Source organism: Scyliorhinus canicula, chromosome 2 (assembly GCF_902713615.1).
Source record: "Scyliorhinus canicula chromosome 2, sScyCan1.1, whole genome shotgun sequence".
Taxonomy (NCBI): domain Eukaryota; kingdom Metazoa; phylum Chordata; class Chondrichthyes; order Carcharhiniformes; family Scyliorhinidae; genus Scyliorhinus; species Scyliorhinus canicula.
Genome location: NC_052147.1, coordinates 140,558,478 through 140,578,391, shown reverse-complemented (window position 1 = coordinate 140,578,391; position 19,914 = coordinate 140,558,478). Strand labels below are relative to the sequence as shown.

The following is a 19,914-nucleotide window of genomic DNA, read 5'->3' as shown; positions in this document are numbered from 1 at the left end:
TCGTGTTGTGACTTTTTAATTTTATGTCCACCTGAGAGAGCTGATTGCTTCTCAGTTTAATGTCGCATCTGAAACCACGGCACCTTTGTTAATGCAACACCCTGGCAGAACTGTACAGCCTAGGTTAGGTGCTGGGATAAGACTTGAAACCACAATTGTCTTAACTCTGAGGCGAAAGTGCTATCCGCCTAACCACAACTCATTGAATGGTGGAGCAGGCTCAAGAGGCCGAATGGTCTACTTCTCCTATTTTCTGTGTTTGTAGGCAGTGTGCCGTGAAGGTTCTCCCACAGTGCAGGGAGCGAGTTCCAGGATTTTGACCCACTGACTATGAGGGGACAGCGATGCATGTCCAAGTCAAGGTAATGCGTGACGTGGTGGCATGCACCAGTTGTCTTCTAGATAGTGGTGTGCTGTTGATGAAGCATTGGTGAGTTGCTGCAGCACATCCTGTCACTGGTGCTCCGTGCCCAGACAGTTGTGAGTCTAGTGGTACAACTTGCCCAGATATTGTCCAAAAGGTAACTGTGTATATTGGACAGTAATTACGACAAACGCATAGTCCTGGCAGTACATCCTGTCTTGCTGATGCAGATTATTGTACACTATAAAGATCAGCTCATAGCAACTGTCAATCTAACTGCTGCTGGTATCAGCTGGATTGGGATTGATTTGCACTCAATAAACTTTAAATTGGGCCAAAGAATATATAAAATCTATAAAGAATTTACAATTGTCATCCCACTGAGAGATCAGATTGCAACCTTTAAAATCAGTGCCGTGTGTATTGTTCTTGGAAGGCCCCCTTTCCATTTGCTGGGTAGCCAGGGGCAACCGGTGCATTTTATGTAATTGCTGTGTGAAGAACATCGCCATTATAGGATTAAGAAGTCTGGTGTGTCACAGTTACTGAGATGGAGTTTAGGAGGGAGAGAATAAAAGGAATTGATATCCTGTACTGTAGCAGAATAATAAAGAATCCTTGCGTTCAAATCCCACCATGGCTCGCACCCTCCCAACCTCTGTGACCACCTACAACCCTGAGATTTCTGCACTTCAGTTCGAGCGTCTTCCATATCCCTGATTTCAGCCACTTCACTGTTGCGGCCATGCCTTCAAATGTCTAGATCCAGAGTTTTTGATTTCCCTCTCCGAATTGCTCTGACCCTCTATCCTTTTAAGATGTTGACCCAGCCTTCCATCCATTTATGTCTTTATATGCATATGTTAAAGTTGCTACATAAATGGCAGTTGTTGTTCTTGAAAGCAGAACATGGGATCTGCCACTTCCTGCCACCTCTCCTGTACATGACATGCATATGCCTCTGACTAGGCCACAGATGAGGAAATGGAGCAGGCGATGACACTACCTGGTTGGAGAGAGTTGGGTAAGGGTGGACTTCAGGCCTTCGGGTCCGATGATTGTTTTGATGGCATACGTACACTTTATGGAAGTGTACGTATACACTTTAGCATGGCCAATCCACCTAGCTGCACATGTTTGGGTTGTGGGGATGAAACCCACGCAGACATGGGGAGAATGTGTAAACTCCACATGGACAGTGACCCAGGGTCGGGATTCGAAACCGGGTCCTCAACGCCGCAGTCCCAGTGCTAACCACTGTGCCACATGCCGCCTGTTTATTAGCACTTATAACTCAATCCTCACATGGTAACAACAAAAACTTGCATTTGTATAACATCTTCAACTTGGAAATGTTGATGCTTCACAGACGTATTACTTGAAGCAAAACAAATTAACACTAATCTGAAACACGATAGCGGGATTGTTCTGTGAGATGGGGGGGCGGTGAGGTAGGTTTTTAAGATAGTCTTATTGAGTTTAGAGAGGCAGAGGCAGTTTTTAAAAATTGTTTGTTTGTGTGTTGCTGGCTAGGCCCAGCATTTATTGCCCATCCCTAATTGCAATTGAGAAAGTGGTGATAGTGTGACTTCTTGATCTGCTGTAGTCCTTGGCATGCCCACAATGCTGCTGGGAAGGAAGCTCCAGAATCTTGACACAAGGTAAGGCTTGGATGGCTATGGGGAATGCTGCCATTGGTGGGTGAAGGGAGCAGAAGTGCTCAAGAGGCTGGATTGAGAGGAATGCGTAGCTTCTGAAAGGATACATGGATGGAGGCTGTTGCAGTAATGGTGAGGCCACAGAGAGGTTTGAACAGGGGAATGAAAAGTTGAAATTTAAAACATTGCTGGATGGTGTGCGCGCGGGTGGGGGGGGGGAGGGTTAAGGGTCTTGGGTGAAATCAGGTTAAGACATGGGTGGGTATAGGTTTGGATGATCTGGTGTTTAATGAGCATGCATGATGAGGGACCAGCCACGAAGAACATTGGAACGGTCACATTTAAAGGTGACAAAGGCATGGGTTAGGGTTTCGGATAAGCTGTGCAAGTACCTTTCTAACATGTGCATTTCTACTTTTTTGAGCTATTGGTCAAAATGCTCAATGTTTCATACTCCACCAAAAAGCAGTTATTAAATCAAAATGTGCTCCTTCACCTCCGCCCCACTGTAGATGGACCTACGGCACAGGCTCTATGTTATATGCTCTTGTGTTGGACTCTGTCTAAGCGGATTAACAAAGTTATTCTCTCTGCTTGAATATGTTCTTAAAATGGAATTCAGTAGTAACTTCCTGCCAGTGATGTCTATATTTATATTTTATTCCTCCCCCTGTCCCACCAGACATGTCTTGAGTTGGAGCGATACCTTCAGACGGAGCCCAAGAAGCTGTCGGACCCGTTCCTGGAGGAGTTGGACTGTATGCTGAGTGCCTCAACCAGAGCTGGCGGTGAAGGGGAACTGGCACACTCTTTGCAAGTCAGTCTTCCGCGGAGGCAGCCGCACAGCAGTGAGCTGCCCTCCACCCCCACCTCCCCCCACAAGCTGCAGCTGGAAATGCCCTTCGCCTTACAGACGACGATGGAGCCCCCCTGTGAGGCCCTGACCTTGGTCAACCCCGCCCAGCTCAATGCCGTGACGTCCCTCACGCCGCCCTCCTCCCCGGAGCTTGGCAGACACTTGTTGAAGCCATCGCATGCCCCGGCGGCTGCGGATGATGCAACAGCGGTGAAAGTTGTCCAGAGGAAGGGCGGCCTTGGCCTGGTCAAGGCGATGAGTGAGAACGGACAGAGCGACATTGAGACCTCGCCAGACAACAAGAAGAGGGTCCACCGCTGCCAATTTAATGGTTGTCGGAAAGTTTACACCAAGAGTTCACACTTGAAAGCCCACCAGAGAACACACACAGGTAGGCCAACTCTTCTCTTGGGCCTGTTTGGGGATCTGGGGGAATGCAGCAAGCTGTCCTCTTACCATTGTTTTACAGAGGAAATTGGTCTTTTAAATTTTGTTTTCAGTACGTGGGGAAGTCTGAATAATGGAAACAATACAATTAGAAAATCTTAGTATGATCAAACAAAGTCAACACTGTTTTGTGAAAGGGAAATCGTACTTTTCAAATTTATTAGAGCGTTTTGAAGGTGCAATGAGTAGCGTAGATAAAGGGGAAGCAGTAGATTTTATACACTTGGATTTCCAAAAGGCATTCGGTAAAGTGCCACATCAAAGCTTCGTAAGTATGATAAGGGTTCATGGAGTTGTCGTAACTATGTTAGCATGGGTAGAGGATTGGTTAACAGATGGAAAGCAAAGAGTAGGGATAAACCGGGCATTTTCAAGTCGGCCGGAGTGCTGCATGGATCAGTGCCAGAGCCTCAGGTATTTACAATTTATATTAAAGACTGAGATGAAGGGATAGACAGTTATGTCTCTAAATTTGCTGATGATACAAAGCTAGGCGAGAATGCAAGCTGTGAGGAGGATACAAAGAGGCTACAAAGAGATATAAACACGTTAGTTGAGGGGGCCAACAAGGTGACAGATGGAATGAGGAAGTGAGATTTTTAATGTTGGTCATAAGAATAGAGAAGCAGACTATTTTTTTAAAAAGGCGTTAAACTTGTAAATGCTAATGTTCAGAGAGACTTGGGTGTACTTGTACAAGGAAAATGAGAAGGTAGCATGCAGGCCCAGCAAGCAATTGAAATATAAACAAATGGGCTTTTACTAAGAGGGGATTGAAGTACAAAAATAAAAAAAATCTTACTGCACTTGCATAGGGTTTTGATAGACCACATCTGGAATACTGTGCAATTTTGGTCTTCATGTTTAAGCAAGGATACATTTGCATCGGAGGTGGTACAATGATGGTTTACCAGATTGGTCCCTGGGATAAGAGGCTTCTCCTATGATGAGGGTAAATTGAGTCAATGTTCTCTGGAATTTAGAAGACTGAGAGGTGATTAAAACATGGGGCTGGTTTAGCACAGTGGGCTAAACAGCTCTCTTGTAATGCAGAACAAGGCAGCAGCGTGGGTTCAATTCCCGTACCGGCCTCCCGAACAGGCGCCGGATGTGGCGACTAGGGGCTTTTCACAGTAACTTCATTGAAGCCCACTTGTGACAATAAGCAATTATTATTATTATTACATGCAGGATTCTGAAGGGGATTGAGAGGGTAGATACTGAGTAGCGTTTTGCCTCTGGTGGGGAATCTAGAACAGAGGCACAGTTTCAGGATAAGGAGATGATCATTTAGGTCTGAGAAGATAAATTTCTTCACACTAAAGCGTTGTGAATCTTTGGAACTCTGTACCCCAGACGGTTGTGGATGCTCCATAGTTGAATATGTTTATGGTGACAGTGAAGGAACAGCATTTATAGTTACAAGGCAGGATGGAGTGTGACTTGGAGGACAACTTGCAGGTGGTGCTGGTTCCCATGCATCAGCTGCCCTTGTCCTTCTAGGTAGGAAAGCTGGCAAGACTCAAGGGAGACTGGAAGATCACCCAGTGAAAACTGTGCACATTAGTTATTGGCAATCCCACCATCGTTGCTGGGATAAGACTGTTTCTTTGCATAAAAGCAAAAGACAGATTTTGAGTTTTAATTTGGCCATGTCTTGAGTGATGGCTTCAGATTTTCTTTGTCCTCCAATTCCAGAGAGATTCTTTTTCTGCTCCCTATATCTGTGTCCTCCTCCTGGCCCTAAGTTCTGGAATTCTATCCCTAAACCTCTCCGTCTGTACTTCTCCTTTAGAAACTCCGTAAAATCTACCATTTTGACCAAGCTTTTGATCACCTATTTCAATGGGCAGGATTTTCTGTGCAACTGTGTTTTTTGATCGCAGAGGCGGCCCACCAGCGGGATTGTCTGGTCCCGCCATTGTCAACGGGATTTCCTGTTGAATGCACCCCTTGTCGCCGGGAAATCTGAGGTGCTATTGGTGGGACTGGAATATCCCGCCGGCATGAAAATCGGTAAATTCCGCCCAATATCTCTTTATATGGCTCACAATCAAATTTTAATTGATAACACTCAATGAAGCAACTTAGGATGTTTTACTACATGAGAAATGCTATATAAAAGGGCTGCACATGGCGCAGTTGTTAGCACTGGGACTACGGCCCTGAGGATCTGGGTTTGATCCCGGCCCTGCGTCACTCTCCGTGTGGAGTTTGCACGTTCTCCCCGTGTTTGCGTGGGTTTCACCCCCACAACCCAAAGATGTGCAGGTTAGGTGAATTGGCCATGTTAAATTGCCCCTTAATTGTAAAAAAAAATAATTAGGAACTCTAAATTAAAAAAAAAATGCTGTATAAAAGTGTTCCTATCTCCATCGAGACTAATAACTTTTAAAAAGAAATAAAATTAATAGCTGAAAGGATGACACAATAAAATTTCACATTTTCAGATGCTTACTGCAACAAAAAGCTTAAGGCACTAATGAGTAAATACTGTCTTTGTGGGTGACTTATATTTTACGCCACAGAACGGAATTCTCTTTTTCTAATATGTGACTCAACTGAAAATAAACAATTCATGTATGTGTTCCATTGCCCTTTTAGTAAGACATTCTAATCTCTGAGAATCACTCCAAAATGATTCTTCGCTCCCAAAGGTTTACTTCTGGTCTCTACCTTTCTCAGCTTGTTCCTTTCTCGGCCTAGTAACTTCTAACAGAATTGTTGTTCACAGTGAGAGGAGAACTGGAGATCCTCCCTCTTGCACAAACTAGGAGAATCTTCCAGCTTTGTTTGAATTCCTCACAAATTTGGCCTTTTCAATGCAAGCAGCTTCCACCTGTATTTGAGCACAGTGAACTATTGAAAATGTTGCCTCCTAGCTGTGCTCTTCATCTCTTGGATGCTGGCAGACAAATCTGTCTGTGATATACAGTGACATTTTATAAAATCCTGCAACCCAATATCACAACAGGCTTCTCTGGACGCTTCCCATCTCAAAACCTATCACCATGGCAATGAGAATCACATGGCCATTGTATCCAGGTAGAGATGCTAATTAGCTATTCACGTGACCCCTCCCCCAACTCTCTCTTATCTTTGAAGTAAATAGACAGTTTAAAGAGCAGCTGTTTACAACCTGACATCCTCTGGACCTGTGGGACTTTGGAAACTCGCAGTTTCACTCACTGTTAGCACACGGACTGCTTCCATTGTCTCCAAGTATAAAACCATGCCCCCTTCTTCCTAATAAAACAATCCAGGCCCTCTTTAATCTGTAATAATCAAACTGGTTAGGCTTACTGTCAGGTAGACTTCAGAACCTGTCACACGAGACCCTTTATTTTCCCCTAAATTAAAAACACAATCTTCTGAAGCTCATAATTGTAACAAATGCAAGTTACTGTTCTCTATCCCTCTCTTTATCTTTGGCGATCCTAGCTTGTTCAAAGCTCTTTATCTGCTCGTGGATTGTCAGTTTGCGATCTTTAATGGTTTCCTGTTGTGTAATTGATGTGAATGTCAAATTTCTTCAAGTTGATTTCAAATAGTCTTCAGATTTTGGCTGTCAACACTTGCTTGGACAGAACTCTATTCCAGGTAAAGTCATAATTTTGGAGTCTGGGGTCCTCCATTTAAGTGGCCATGCCAGTGAAGTTGGATTCTGATGACATAAGTTTTGATACCGGGTCAAACCAGTTGAGAACAGATTTAGCTTTATGATCATCCTAGTCCATTTGCGGGATTGTGAATAAGGAGCATTAGTAAATGCCTGTGAGCAGCTTGAGACATATCCTCCCAAATGTAGCCCATGATTCAGAGCCGTAGAGCAATGTTGAGGAAAAACGAACTGATAAAACCATAACCTTTGTTGATCTATCTGGGCCCTTCTGATCGAAGACCCTGGTTCTCAAGTAGTTTAAATGTCTCTGAGGACCTGTTAATGCAGTGTGAATCTCTTCACCAATGTCCATATTCTTTGATAGATTATCCTTGTGTTTATATCCCTTCATGGCCTTGTTCCACCCCAATTCAGTCGCCTCTTTGATCCCTACAGCCCCCAGAACATGTGTTCTCCTAATTCTGGCCCCTGTGCGTGCCCAGTTTCTTTACCCCGCCATTTGGACACCAAGGCCCTAAACTCTGGTATTCCCTCCTTAAATCTCTATTCCCTTAAGACACTCCTGAAAATCTACCTCTGGCACAGTGATGAAAACTGACTATTTCAAATCTGAGATTTGTAGATGACAGAACCAAGGTGGCATTTTTTTTCTTTCTCTTTTACAGGATGTGGGTGTCGCTGGCTAGGCCACATTTGTTGCCCATACCTAATTGTCCTTGATAAGTTTTTAAAAAAAAATAATTTTTATTCAAATTTTCACAAAAAAGAAAACAATAACAGAAAATTCTAAGAACATAAAGAACAGAACCCCCCCCCCCCCCCATATATACAAAAGAGAAACAATAAATTAACGCCCATCGTTGGCAAAAAACAGATATTCAACCCAAAACAAAAACAAAGAGACAACCCCCCCCGGTTGCTGCTGCTGCTGACCTTTTGTTTTTACCGTTCTGCCAGGAGATCTAGGAATGGTTGCCATCTCCTGAAAAACCCCTGCACTGACCCCCTTAGGGCAAATTTCACCCCCTCCAATTTAATAAACCCCGCCATATCGTTGACCCAGGCCTCCACGCTTGGGGGCCTCGCATCCTTCCACTGAAGAAGAATCCTCTGCCGGGCTACTAGGGACGCAAAGGCCAGGACACTGGCCTCTTTCGCCTCTTGCACTCCTGGCTCCACTGCTACCCCAAATACTGCGAGTCCCCAGCCTGGATTGACCCTGGATCCTACCACCCTCGATACCGTCTTTGCTACACCCTTCCAAAATTCCCCCAGCGCTGGGCATGCCCAGAACATGTGGACATGGTTTGCTGGGCTCCCTGAGCACCTAATACACCTGTCCTCGGTCCCAAAAAACCGGCTCATCCTTGTCCCGGTCATATGAGCCCTATGCAGTACCTTAAACTGTATGAGGCTAAGCCTCGCACACGAAGAGGAGGAGTTCACCCTTTCTAGGGCATCCGCCCACATCCCCTCCTCAATTTCCTCGCCCAGCTCCTCCTCCCATTTATCTTTCAGCTCCTCCACCGAGGCCTGTCCTTGATAAGTTGATAGTGAGCTGCCGCTCTTGAACTGTTGCAGTCCATGTGGTGCAGTACACCCACAGTGCTGTCAGGGAGGGAGTCCAGGATTTTGACCCAGTGACAATGAAAGAATGGTCGACATATTTCCAAGTTGGGATGGTGTGTGGTTTGGATGGGAAGTTGCAGATGATGGTTGCACCATGTGTCTGTTGCCCTTGTCTGTCCAGGTGGTAGAGGTTACGGGTTTGAAAGGTAATGCGCATCTAGTAGATGATGCACACTGCTTCTACTGTGCATTGGTGGCAGTGGTGGTGGAGGGAGTGAATGCTTAAGGTGGTGGATTGGGTTCCAACCAAAAGGGCTGCTTTGACCTAGATGGTGTGGAGCTTCTTGAGTGTTGTTGGAACTGCACTCATACAGGCAAGTGGAGAGTAATCCATCACACTCCTGACTTGTACCTTGTAGATGGTGGACAGGCTTTGGGGAGTCAGAATGTGAGTTACTCGCTGCAGGATTCTCAACCGCTGACCTGCTCTTGTAGCTACAGTATATATATGGCTGGTGCAATGCGGTTTCTGGTCAATGGTAACCCCTAGGATGTTGATAGCAGAGGATTATGTGATGGCATTGCCATTGAACATCAAGGGAATTAGAATTTCTGATTAGAGATGGTCATTTCCTGACACTGAACGGGGGAATATACCAGCTACCATGAGCTGCTCTACCTTTGCAGGTCCCATCAATGAGTGGAGTTGGCCGGTCAGTAATCAGCACTATCCTGGATTATTTTGGAGTTGACCCAGATATCAGCTTCCCCAATCATCTCCGAGGCTGAGATCCCTCTCCGTCTCTGATTTCCAGGTCCATCCTCGGAATCAACACGATCGCTCATGAACCCTGGCGATCCAATCAGAATGATGGAATCTTTTGCGGAGAGGGAGGTCATTCCATTTAGTCCCAGTCCTTTGCTCTTTCCCCATGGTCGTGAGTATTATTCCTGTTCAAGAATTTCTCAATTCCATAGGAACTGGTGTAGACAATTCAGCCCCTCGAGCCACACTGCCATTCAAGAACATTATGGCTGAACTGTGATCCACCTGTGCCCCATATCTCTTAGACATTTGTTGATTATCTGTCTCGGTTTTAAAATGAACCGTTGATCTAACATTGATTGCTATTTGCGGAGGGAGGTCTAAACTTAGACCACTCTTTGTGTGAAGAAGTGTTTTCTGATTTCACCCCTGGAAGGATTGGCTCTATTTTGTGCACTATGTCCTCTGATCCTAAACTCCCCAGCCAGTAGAAATAGTTATTTTCTCTCTCCTACCTTCTGTTCCCCTAAACATTGCCTCTTAATCTTCTAGATTCTGGAGGAAATAACTCTTGTTTTGTAATCTTTATGTAATTATCATTCTGGTAGATCTACCCAGGTGTCAAGGGGCATGGGAAGAGTGCTGGAGTACGGCGTTGAGATAGAGGATCAGCTGTGATCTTGTTCAAGGACGGAGCAGGCTCAAGGGCTGAATAACCTACTCCTCTACTCTTTCCCCCCCCCCCCCCCCCCCCCCCCCCCCTCCCCATGCCAGTATATCCTTTGTAAGGTGCGGCTCTCAAAATTGCTCACGGTATCCGAGACATAGTCTAACCAGGGATTTTGTGTAACTTAAACATGGCCCTGGACCCTTTATAGTCACATCTTCCAGATATTAAAAGCCAACATTACATTCATCGTTTTGTTTCTTTTCTAGACCTGTTCATGACATTTTAATGATCTCCATGTGCCTGGGCTCCTAAATCCCTTTGTACCTTCACTGTCTTCAGCCTTTCACCATTTAGAAAGTACCCTGTCTTAGAACATAGAACAGTACAGCACAGAACAGGCCCTTCGGCCCTCGATGTTGTGCCGAGCAATGCTCACCCCACTTAACCCACGTAACCCGTATACCCATAACCCAACAATTCCCCCCATTAACCTTACACTACGGGCAATTTTACCATGGCCAATCCACCTAACCCGCACATCTTTGGACTGTGGGAGGAAACCGGAGCACCCGGAGGAAACCCACGCACACACGGGGAGGACGTGCAGACTCCACACAGACAGTGACCCAGCCGGGAATCGAACCTGGGACCCTGGAGCTGTGAAGCATTGATGCTAACCACCATGCTACCGTGAGGCCCATCTTATCCTTTTAAATCTAAAGTGGATCCAAGGGGTATGCCGGGGGGGGGGGGGGGTTTAAGACAGGAAAGTGAAATTGAGACCACAATCATATTGGCCATCATCGTATCGAATGGTGGAGCAAGCTCAAAGCGTAGAATGGCCTACTCTTGCTACGTTCCTATGACCCCCCATTGTAATCCACTTGCCATAGATCTGGTAATTCACTATGTCTACACTGTGTGCAATGCTGCCTCACTTAATGTCAAAAGCAAATATGCACCTGTGACTTTTCTCCTCCTTTCTTACCTCGAGGCTTTTTGTCACTATTTTTGTCAAATTTGTATTCCCTAATTACTGACCCTCCTTGCCAATGGAGACAGTTTCTCTCCTCTATCAAACCTCTTTTTGTATACTTTAAACATCTCCACCAAATCTCTCGTTCACCTTCTCTGCTGTAAGGGGAACAATCCCAGCTCCAGTCTCTCCCCATTACCTGAAGCCCCTCATTCCTGGTACAATTCTAGGACAGCTCCTCTGTACCCTCTCCAAGACCTTGATGTCTTGCCTCAAGTCTGGTGCCCAGGATAGGACACGGTCATGGTGGGAGGATTGCTGGTGACGTTGGAGAGGGGGGAAACCACTTCATCATGGGGGTGAGCGCCGACTCAGAGCGGAAGGAAGCAAAGCTAGATGTGGAAGGCGGAAAATTAGTAAGCGAGTATGGAAGGCAGAGGAAACAAAAGGTTAGAGAGCAGACAGCAGAGAAAGTTGGTGGTGCATAATGGCACCTACTAATGGCATGGAGTCTAGTGAATAAGACAGATGAGTGGAGGGCACACATAGACACTTGGAATGCTTGGAGAAAGGCAGGAGTGGCAACTCACATTCCTGGTTGCAGGGTATTTGAACAAGATCAAAAAGGGGATTAAGAAAAGCGGGGTTGCACGATATTGGTTTAAAATAAAAAATTTAAACTGTGAGGAAGGATGACGAATCAGCATCAAATAGCACCTTTTGGGTTGAACTGAAGAACAACAATGCACTGTTTGGATAGATTATTAAGGGTGGTAAAGAGCTCATATTTAGGCAAATTTCTGAGAATCGACAGGGGAGTAATGGGGGATTTCAACTGCAACAATTTCTTTACATATCACCTTTAGAATAATAATGAGCAGGATTTTTCAGCCCTTGCTTTCAGCGTGATTGCTCCGTCCTGTGGAAGGTGACACCCCCCCCCCCCCCCCCCCCCACCGCTGCGGTTTCCCCAGTTGCGGGACGCGTGAACCACACAAAACATCATAAACTTCGGTGGGATCGGACAATCCTACCGGTGGCTGGCCAATGGTAAATGCGTCTGCTGCCGGAAAACATGCGGCAGGGGATGGGTGTGAGCAACCAAGGGAGATATTTGGTCAGATATCCCAAAGCTTGATCACAAATAGTAGATTTTAAGTAGAGAATTGAGATGGAGGAGGTTTAAGGAAGGATTCTAGAGCTTGGGACCATGGCAACTGAATGCTTGGCCACCTGTGGTGGAACAATTCGAATCAGGGATGCTCAAGAGGCCAGGATTAGAGGAGCACAGATATCTCTAAGCATTGTGGGGCTGGAGGAGTTTGCAGATTAGGCAATGATGAGGCCATGGAGGGATTTGAAAGTATGGATGAGAATTTTAAAATTAAGATGTTGCTTGGCCATGAGCCAATGTAGCACAATGGTTAGCACTGTTGATTCACGGCACCAGGGTCCCAGGGTAGATTCCCGGCTTGGGTCACTGTCTGTGCGGAGTCTGCACCTTCTCCCCATGTCTGCGCGGGTTTCCTCCAGGTGCGCCAATTTCCTCCCACAAGTCCCAAAAGACGTGCTGTTAGGTAGTTTGGACATTCTGAATTCTCCCTCAATGTACCCGAACAGACGCCAGAGTGAGGCGACGAGGGGATTTTCACAGTATCTTCATTGCAGTCTTAATGTAAGCCTACTTGTGACAATAATAAAGATTATTATTAAAGCCCAAGGAATCCCTACAGTGCAGAAGGAGGCTATTCGGCCCATCTAGTCTGCACCCTACCTAGATCCAATCCTCTACCCTATTCCTGTAACCCCATACCGTTGGACACCATGGGCAAATTAGCATGGCCAATCCATCCTAACCTAGACTGTGAGAGGAAGCCAGAGCACCTGGAAGAAACCCATGCAGACACGGTGTGAAAGTGCATACTCCACACAGCCACCCAAAGCTGGAATTGAACTCAGATCCCTGGCGCTATGAGGCAGCAGTGTGCCACGTGCCGTGTGTCAGCGAACACAGGGGTGAAAAGATGAGTGGAGGTGAATGCAGGAGAATTTATAATAGAGAACAACTACTTTAATTCTGTCTTCCCAGAAACGCCAGGGAACCAAGGATAGCATGACCAGGAAGAATTGAAGGAAATTAGTATCACTGGAAAAATAGTGCTTGAGAAATTAATGGGACTGAAACCCGACACATTCCCAGGGCCAGGGTACTAAAGAAGATGGTCAGGGAAATAGTGGGTGTGTTGGTTGTCATCTCCCAAAATTCTGTAGATTCTGGACCAGCCCTGGCAGATTGGAGGGTGGCAAACATAACTCTACCATTTGAAAAAGGAGTGAGCAAGAAAGCAGGAACTATAGACCAGTTAGATCAACATCAACAGTAAGGAAAATGCTAAAGTCTATTATAAATGATCCAGTAACTGGACAATTGGAAAATATCAACGGGATTGGACAAACTCAAAATGGATTTATGAAAGAAAAGTCACGTTTGACAAATCTACTGGAGTTTTGTGAGGACATAACTAGTAGAATAGCTGACTGTGAACCAGTGGATGTGGTGTATTTAGATTTTCAGAAACCATTTGTTAAAGTCCTACATAAGAAGTGAGAGGCAAAATTAAAGCGCATGGGATTGGGGGTAATATATTGACATGGATTGAGAATTGGTTAGCAGACATGAAACAAGGAGCTGGATTCTCCGCCCTGCCGCACCACATTTCTGTTTCACCCCACTGGCGGAATGCTCCGTTATGCTGGCCGGTCAATGGGGTTTCCCATTGTGGGGCAGCCCCATGCCGTCGGGGAAACCCCCGGGCTGCTGGCAAAACAGAGCATCTTGCTGGTGGAGAATCCAGCCCAGGAAATAGGAATAAATAGGTCTTTTCCGAAATGGCAGATGGTGACTAGTGGGTACCCGCAGGGATAGGTGCTTGGGTCCAAGCTATTCACAACATACATTGATAATTTGGATGAAGGAACCGAATGTATATTTCCAAGTTTGCTGACAACACAAAAGTGGGTGGGAATGTGAGTGGTGAGGTGATGTTAAGAGGCTTGAAGGTGATTTAGACAAGTTGAATGAGTGGACAAACACATGGCAGTATAACGTGGATAATGTGAAGTTATTCACTTTGGATGGAGAAACAGAACAGTAGAGTATTGTTTAAATAATGATAGATTGAGAAATGTTGATGTACAATGGAACTAGGTGTCCTTGTACACCAGTCACTGAAAGCAAGCATTATGTTCAGCAAGCAGTTAAGAATGGGGCTGGATTCTCCAAAAATGGGGCTATGTCCCCACGCCGGCGTAAAAACGTTTACTCCACAGTTTCCTGCAAAGGGGGCTAGCAGGGACCCGGGTGGCTACACTCAGTGGACATGGGCCCTTGCACTTCTGGTTCCGAGTCCATGCATGTGCAAGGCGGCGGCCTCCAGCGGCCACGCCAAGCGCCATGGCGGACTCTGACATGGGCCCCGCCAACCCGCGCCGCTGCATCGGACCTATCCGATCGCTGCCCCGGCCACCCAAAAGGCCTCTTCCCGGTGCTCGATCCTCCCCTGCCCCACCAGGGCAGCCGCAGGACTGAAGTCTGACCGGACGTGCGTGGTTAGAACCACGCCGTCGGGAATTCAGTCGGTTGGGAGCGGAGTGTCGCTGGGAGGGCCTCTGGCAATGGCCCTCCAGCCGCGCGGCATAAATCGCGGATGAACGGCGCCGGGCCCGATTCGTTCGGGAACTTTGATTCTCCACCCCTGCACTGAACACGATTTAGGCGCAGGGCTGCGGAGAATCCAGCCCATGGTATGGTGACCTTCGTTGCAAGAGGACTTGGAGCAGCTGTGCAGGGCCTTTGTGATTGTGTGCCGTTTTGGACTCTTTATCTAAGAAAGGATATACGTGTCATAGAGGGAGTGCAGCGAAGCTTCACCAGACTAATTCCTGAGATGGCAGAATTGTCATATGAGGAGAGGTTGGGTCGTCTGGGCCTGTACTCACTGGGATTTAGAATAATGTGAGGGGATCACATTGGAACAAATAACATTCTGACAGGGCTGGACAGAGGCTGTTGTTTCCTCTGCCTGGGGGTCTAGGACTAAGGGGTCACAGTCTCAGGATATGGAATAGGCTATTTAGGGTTTTGTAATCTATTCAGCTGTCCAGGGATTCCATACATCATTTTTTTAACAGTCTCCTCAGTCTGTCCTGCCACATTGAAAACATTTGTGTGCACACATCCCCAGGTTTCTGTCTGGTCCTGCCCCCTTTAAAATTGTGCCATTTAATTTAAACTGCCTCTCCAAATTTCTGGAAGCTGAATTCAAATAGAGTCCAAACTGATGGGATGAGTTTGTTCATTCCCAACGCAACAGTCTTAGGATCTCAGCAAAATAATAATATTTATTATTGTCACAAGTAGGTTTACATTGACGCTGCAATGAAGTCACTGTGAAAAGCCCCTCGTCGCCACATTCCGCTGCTTGTTCGGGTATGCAGAGGGAGAATTCAGAATGCCCATTTCATCTAACAGCATGCCTTTCGGGACTTGTAGGAGAAAACCGGAGCAGCCAGAGGAAACCCACGCAGACACGGGGAGAATTTGCAGACTCTGCACAGACAGTGACCCAAGTGGGAATCGAACTTGGGACCCTAGTGCTGTGAAGCAACAGTGCTAACCACTATGCTATAACCGGCTCCTTTCATTCTGCATCAATTGTTTATCGATTGACCATGTCAATGGCTGGCACGCAACTGAAACATCCCCACTCTGACACAGTACAGAGAATTGTTCGCCCATGCAGAAGTGGCCTTGCACCCTGCTTTGTTTTGCCAGGCCTGGCTGCATTTGAGGCCCGTGCTGCATGCTGCAAATGGTCTATTTTATGAGGCAGGCTCTTCCTACCTTTTCACTTAGTGGGAGAGAGGTGTGGGGGAAGAACAGTGGGGGACTTCATGGGCTACATCCGGCCCACAGGTCGCACGTTAGACAAGCCTGGAATAGGATCTCTTTGCACAGAAGCAGGCCATTTGGCCGCACAGACTTGTGGCGGCACTCATGATGCACCTCCCAGCCACTTCACTTTGCCAACTGCTTCTCATCCTTTCCCCCTGTGTATTTTGACCCAGCTTCCCCTTGAGTACATCCATGTCGTTCCCCTCAATGACTGCAAATGGTGGCAGCTTCCGCATTCTCACCACATTGAGCAATTACTCTATTTCCTGGCAACCTTGCTGCAATCAGCACAAAATTAGCAAAAGAGAGTGGAAGAAAAGGAGAAGAGGAATATAAAGATAGATGATCGGGAAATAATGCAGTGCAGCCATTTAAATTGGAAGTCAGGAAGTACAAACCAATACAACTTTGAGAGGATTTTACCGATGATTTCTGAATAGTATCAAATACCTCAACCTGGCTTTCTGTATGTACTCTTTATAACTGGAGGATCTAACTTGAGGAAGTTCAAATTTCCTCACTCTCTTGAGGAAGCTTTTTTTTTCAAAGTTCTCAGAGATTTCACTTGGTTGTTGAAAGTTGAGGAAGTGTTGGAGCGGTTAAAGGAGAGATCAGAACTGGTGCATTGATTGGGGTTAATGTGCATCATTGGTAGATTTGCAGTCTACACACTTCCATACCTTACCTGGATGGACTTGATGCTGAATCCTAGTGAAATCATAAATAAAATGGTTGGGAAACCCTCATTCTGTAGAGGATCACAGAGCTCCGATTACTTTACCAGCCCTGCATCTGCTGGAGCATACACTCCTTTAAGCCAGAAGATTGTGGATTCAAATGCCACTCCAGATGCTTGAGCCCAAAATCTAGGCCAAGACTCTAGTGCTGAGGGAGGGCTGCACAGTCTGAAGTGCCGCCTCTCAGGGTGAATGCTAAACTGAGGTCCTGTCTGTCCTCTTAAGGTGGACGGATGAGCTCTCATTTAAAGCAGAGTATGGGAGTTCACCCTAGGTGTCCAGGCCACTATTTATCCCTCAACCAATATTCACTGAAATTGCCTATCTTGTTATCAAATTGCTGCTTATGGGTCCTTTGCTGTGCACAAAAAAGCCACCACCTTTCCTACCTTATGACAATCATTAGATTTAAGAAGTACATCAGTTATTGGAAAGGACTTTGGTGTGTCATGAGGTTATGACTGGTGCCAAATAAATGCAAGTTATTTATTTCTTCTGAGCAACAGTGGGAGGCTTCTGATGATCTGTGAGTGTTTTTTTTCATCATGCAGTGTACACTGTACACTTTCACCCCAAGTGGTGGCTGTTGCGACCTTTAAAAATACATTCGTATTTGGAGTTGATGATGATGTTGCTGGACACCAGCAAACAAGGTGCCTTGATGCACCATCAAGCCACTCTCTTTATAAATGCAACCTTTATTAGTACACTGCATAGTGCTTAGAGGGGTGGGAAGGAGGCGGGGGGTGGGGGGGTGACCTGTCTCCGAACCAGTGGCATGTTGGAGAGTGAGAACACCTCAAAGAGCTTCCAATGCTGGTAAAACTCACCCTATCACCATTTAACCTAATAGTCCGGAAAAGTAAATTGGCCGTTTAAAAGTAGTTTGTTTTTCAATGCTCCTCGTTCCCACTATATAGAGTAAAGGTAAAGTTGCCGTAGTCCCAGATGACTATCTCCTTTGAGGGAGAGAGCTGACTGCTGGTGACTTAACCTGAGGGTCACCACACCTCAAGTGAGGGCAAGGTTGAGAAAGCCTCTCTCTGGATATCCTTAGCCAGTACTGAAATTGAACCCATGCTGCTGGGCTTGCTGTCAAACCTGGGCGGGGGGGGGGGGGTCACTGGTTAAGATGTGAATCAGCACTCGGGTGATGATATCGAGGGGGTGTCTAAAGTAGACTCTCGTGCTGTAGCATTTGAGTGGCAGCTTTTTTCTTGTTTCGGTATCAAGTATCATTTTCAGTCCAGTATGCTGATAATCCACCTTGATCTTCGCTTCTGTGTTCATTCACCTGTAGCCTCATTGGCTGTTGTTTTCTTGAAGTGTATTCCTGACTGATAACCCATCCCAGTTCCAACAGCATGACTTTTAACTACGTTAGATCTGATTTTGAGGATGCTTGGGCCTCGCTTATTTTTCAAAGGCTGTGGAAAATCTGCAGAGCAGTTGTGCTCCATTTTAATCTTTTTGTCAATGTCTTGTGTATTTAAATGCCCTGAACCAAAATTATAGTGTGGCGCCAAAGCTTTATTTTGCTCTAGCACGCTCTCGCTCTCTCTCTTTTGCCCTCCTGCACCCCTGGGGATCGGCTGATGACAGAAGCTGGAAACATTGCAAAAAGAGCCTGGCCTGTAATTAGTCATAGCAGCAGTCGATGTGTGGGTGGAGGATGGGCAGACGGGGTTGCTAGGCAACTGCATCAGCACCATGCACGGAGCGGTAATTGCCTGGGCCTGTCTGGCTGGCTGGCAGCGTGTCGGGGCCTGCTCGACTGCTGTTCCTTCTTTGGGGTGGGAGACGGAGAAAATACCCACCAATTAAATGAGCTGGCGTACAAGTGGTGCAGTGTCTGCCACCTGCGCTTCCTAACTGCATTCATCATCAAAATTTTAGCTGAAATTTATTCCCTGCCTGAGAAATAAAGGAAGCATTAAATTCGACAGCCTGAAAAAAAAGTGTCTCTATTACATTCTGTGTGTGTGTGTGTGTTCTCTCTCTCTCACTGTGTCTCTGTGAGTCTATGCCTCTGTGGGGGTGCGTCTCTGGGTGTGTGTCTGTCTGTCTCTCTCTCTCTCTGTCTCTGCCTGTCTCTCTCGCTCTGTCTCTGTCTGTCTCTCTCTGTGTTTCTCTTTGTCTCCCTCTCCCTCCCTCTCTCTCTTGTTGTGTGTTTGTGTGTCTCTCTCGGGGTGTGTGTGTGCGTCTCTCTCGGGGTGTGTGTGTGTGTGTGTGTGTCTCTCTCTCGGTGTGTGTGTGTGTGTGTGTGTGTGTGTGTCTCTCTTGGGGGTGTGTGTGTGTCTCGGGGTGTGTGTGTGTCTCTCTCAGTGTGCGTGTCTGTGTGTCTCTCTCAGTGCGTGTGTGTGTGTCTCTCTCAGTGTGTGTGTGTGTGTCTCTCTCAGTGTGTGTGTGTGTGTCTCTCTCAGTGTGTGTGTGTGTGTCTCTCTCAGTGTGTGTGTGTGTGTCTCTCTCGGGTGGGTGTGTGTGCGTCTCTCTCGGGGGGTGTGTGTGTGTGTGTCTCTCTCTCGGTGTGTGTGTGTCTCTCGGGGTGTGTGTGTGTCTCTCTCTTGGGGGGGGTGTGTGTGTGTGTGTCTCGGGGTGTGTGTGTGTGTCTCGGGGTGTGTGTGTGTGTCTCGGGTGTGTGTGTGTGTCTCGGGGTGTGTGTGTGTGTCTCGGGTGTGTGTATGTGTCTCTGTGTGTGTGTGTGTCTCGGGGTGTGTGTATGTGTCTCTGTGTGTGTGTGTGTCTCTCTCGGGGTGTGTGTGTGTGTCTCTCTCGGGGTGTGTGTGTGTGTCTCTCTCGGGGTGTGTGTGTGTGTCTCTCTCGGGTGTGTGTGTGTGTCTCTCTCGGGTGTGTGTGTGTGTGTCTCTCTCGGGGTGTGTGTGTGTGTCTCTCTCGGGGTGTGTGTGTGTGTCTCTCTCGGGGTGTGTGTGTGTGTCTCTCTCGGGGTGTGTGTGTGTGTCTCTCTTGGGGGGTGTGTGTGTGTGTCTCTCTCTCGGGTGTGTGTGTGTCTCTCGGGTTTGTGTGTGTGTGTCTCTCTCGGGTGTGTGTGTGTCTCTCTCGGGTGTGTGTGTGTCTCTCTCGGGTGTGTGTGTGTCTCTCTCGGATGTGGGTGTGTGTGTGTCTCTCTCTCGGTGTGTGTGTGTGTGTGTCTCTCTCTCGGGTGTGTGTGTGTGTGTCTCTCGGGTTTGTGTGTGTGTGTCTCTCTCGGGTGTGTGTGTGTCTCTCTCGGGTGTGTGTGTGTCTCTCTCGGGTGTGTGTGTGTCTCTCTCGGGTGTGTGTGTGTCTCTCGGGTGTA

General features: G+C 46.8%; 1 protein-coding gene across 1 annotated transcript in view; it reads left to right on the top strand.

The window, feature by feature from the left end:
• The first annotated feature begins 344 nt into the window (after nucleotides 1–344).
• The window catches only part of LOC119962276 (Krueppel-like factor 7), a 28,866-nt gene continuing 9,296 nt past the window's right edge, over nucleotides 345–19,914 (top strand). Inside the window, exons 1-3 of the mRNA XM_038790264.1 lie at nucleotides 345–362; nucleotides 2,705–3,269; nucleotides 9,332–9,454. Of these exons, the coding sequence (XP_038646192.1) occupies nucleotides 345–362; nucleotides 2,705–3,269; nucleotides 9,332–9,454 (706 nt within the window). The remainder of the gene's footprint in view (nucleotides 363–2,704; nucleotides 3,270–9,331; nucleotides 9,455–19,914) is intronic.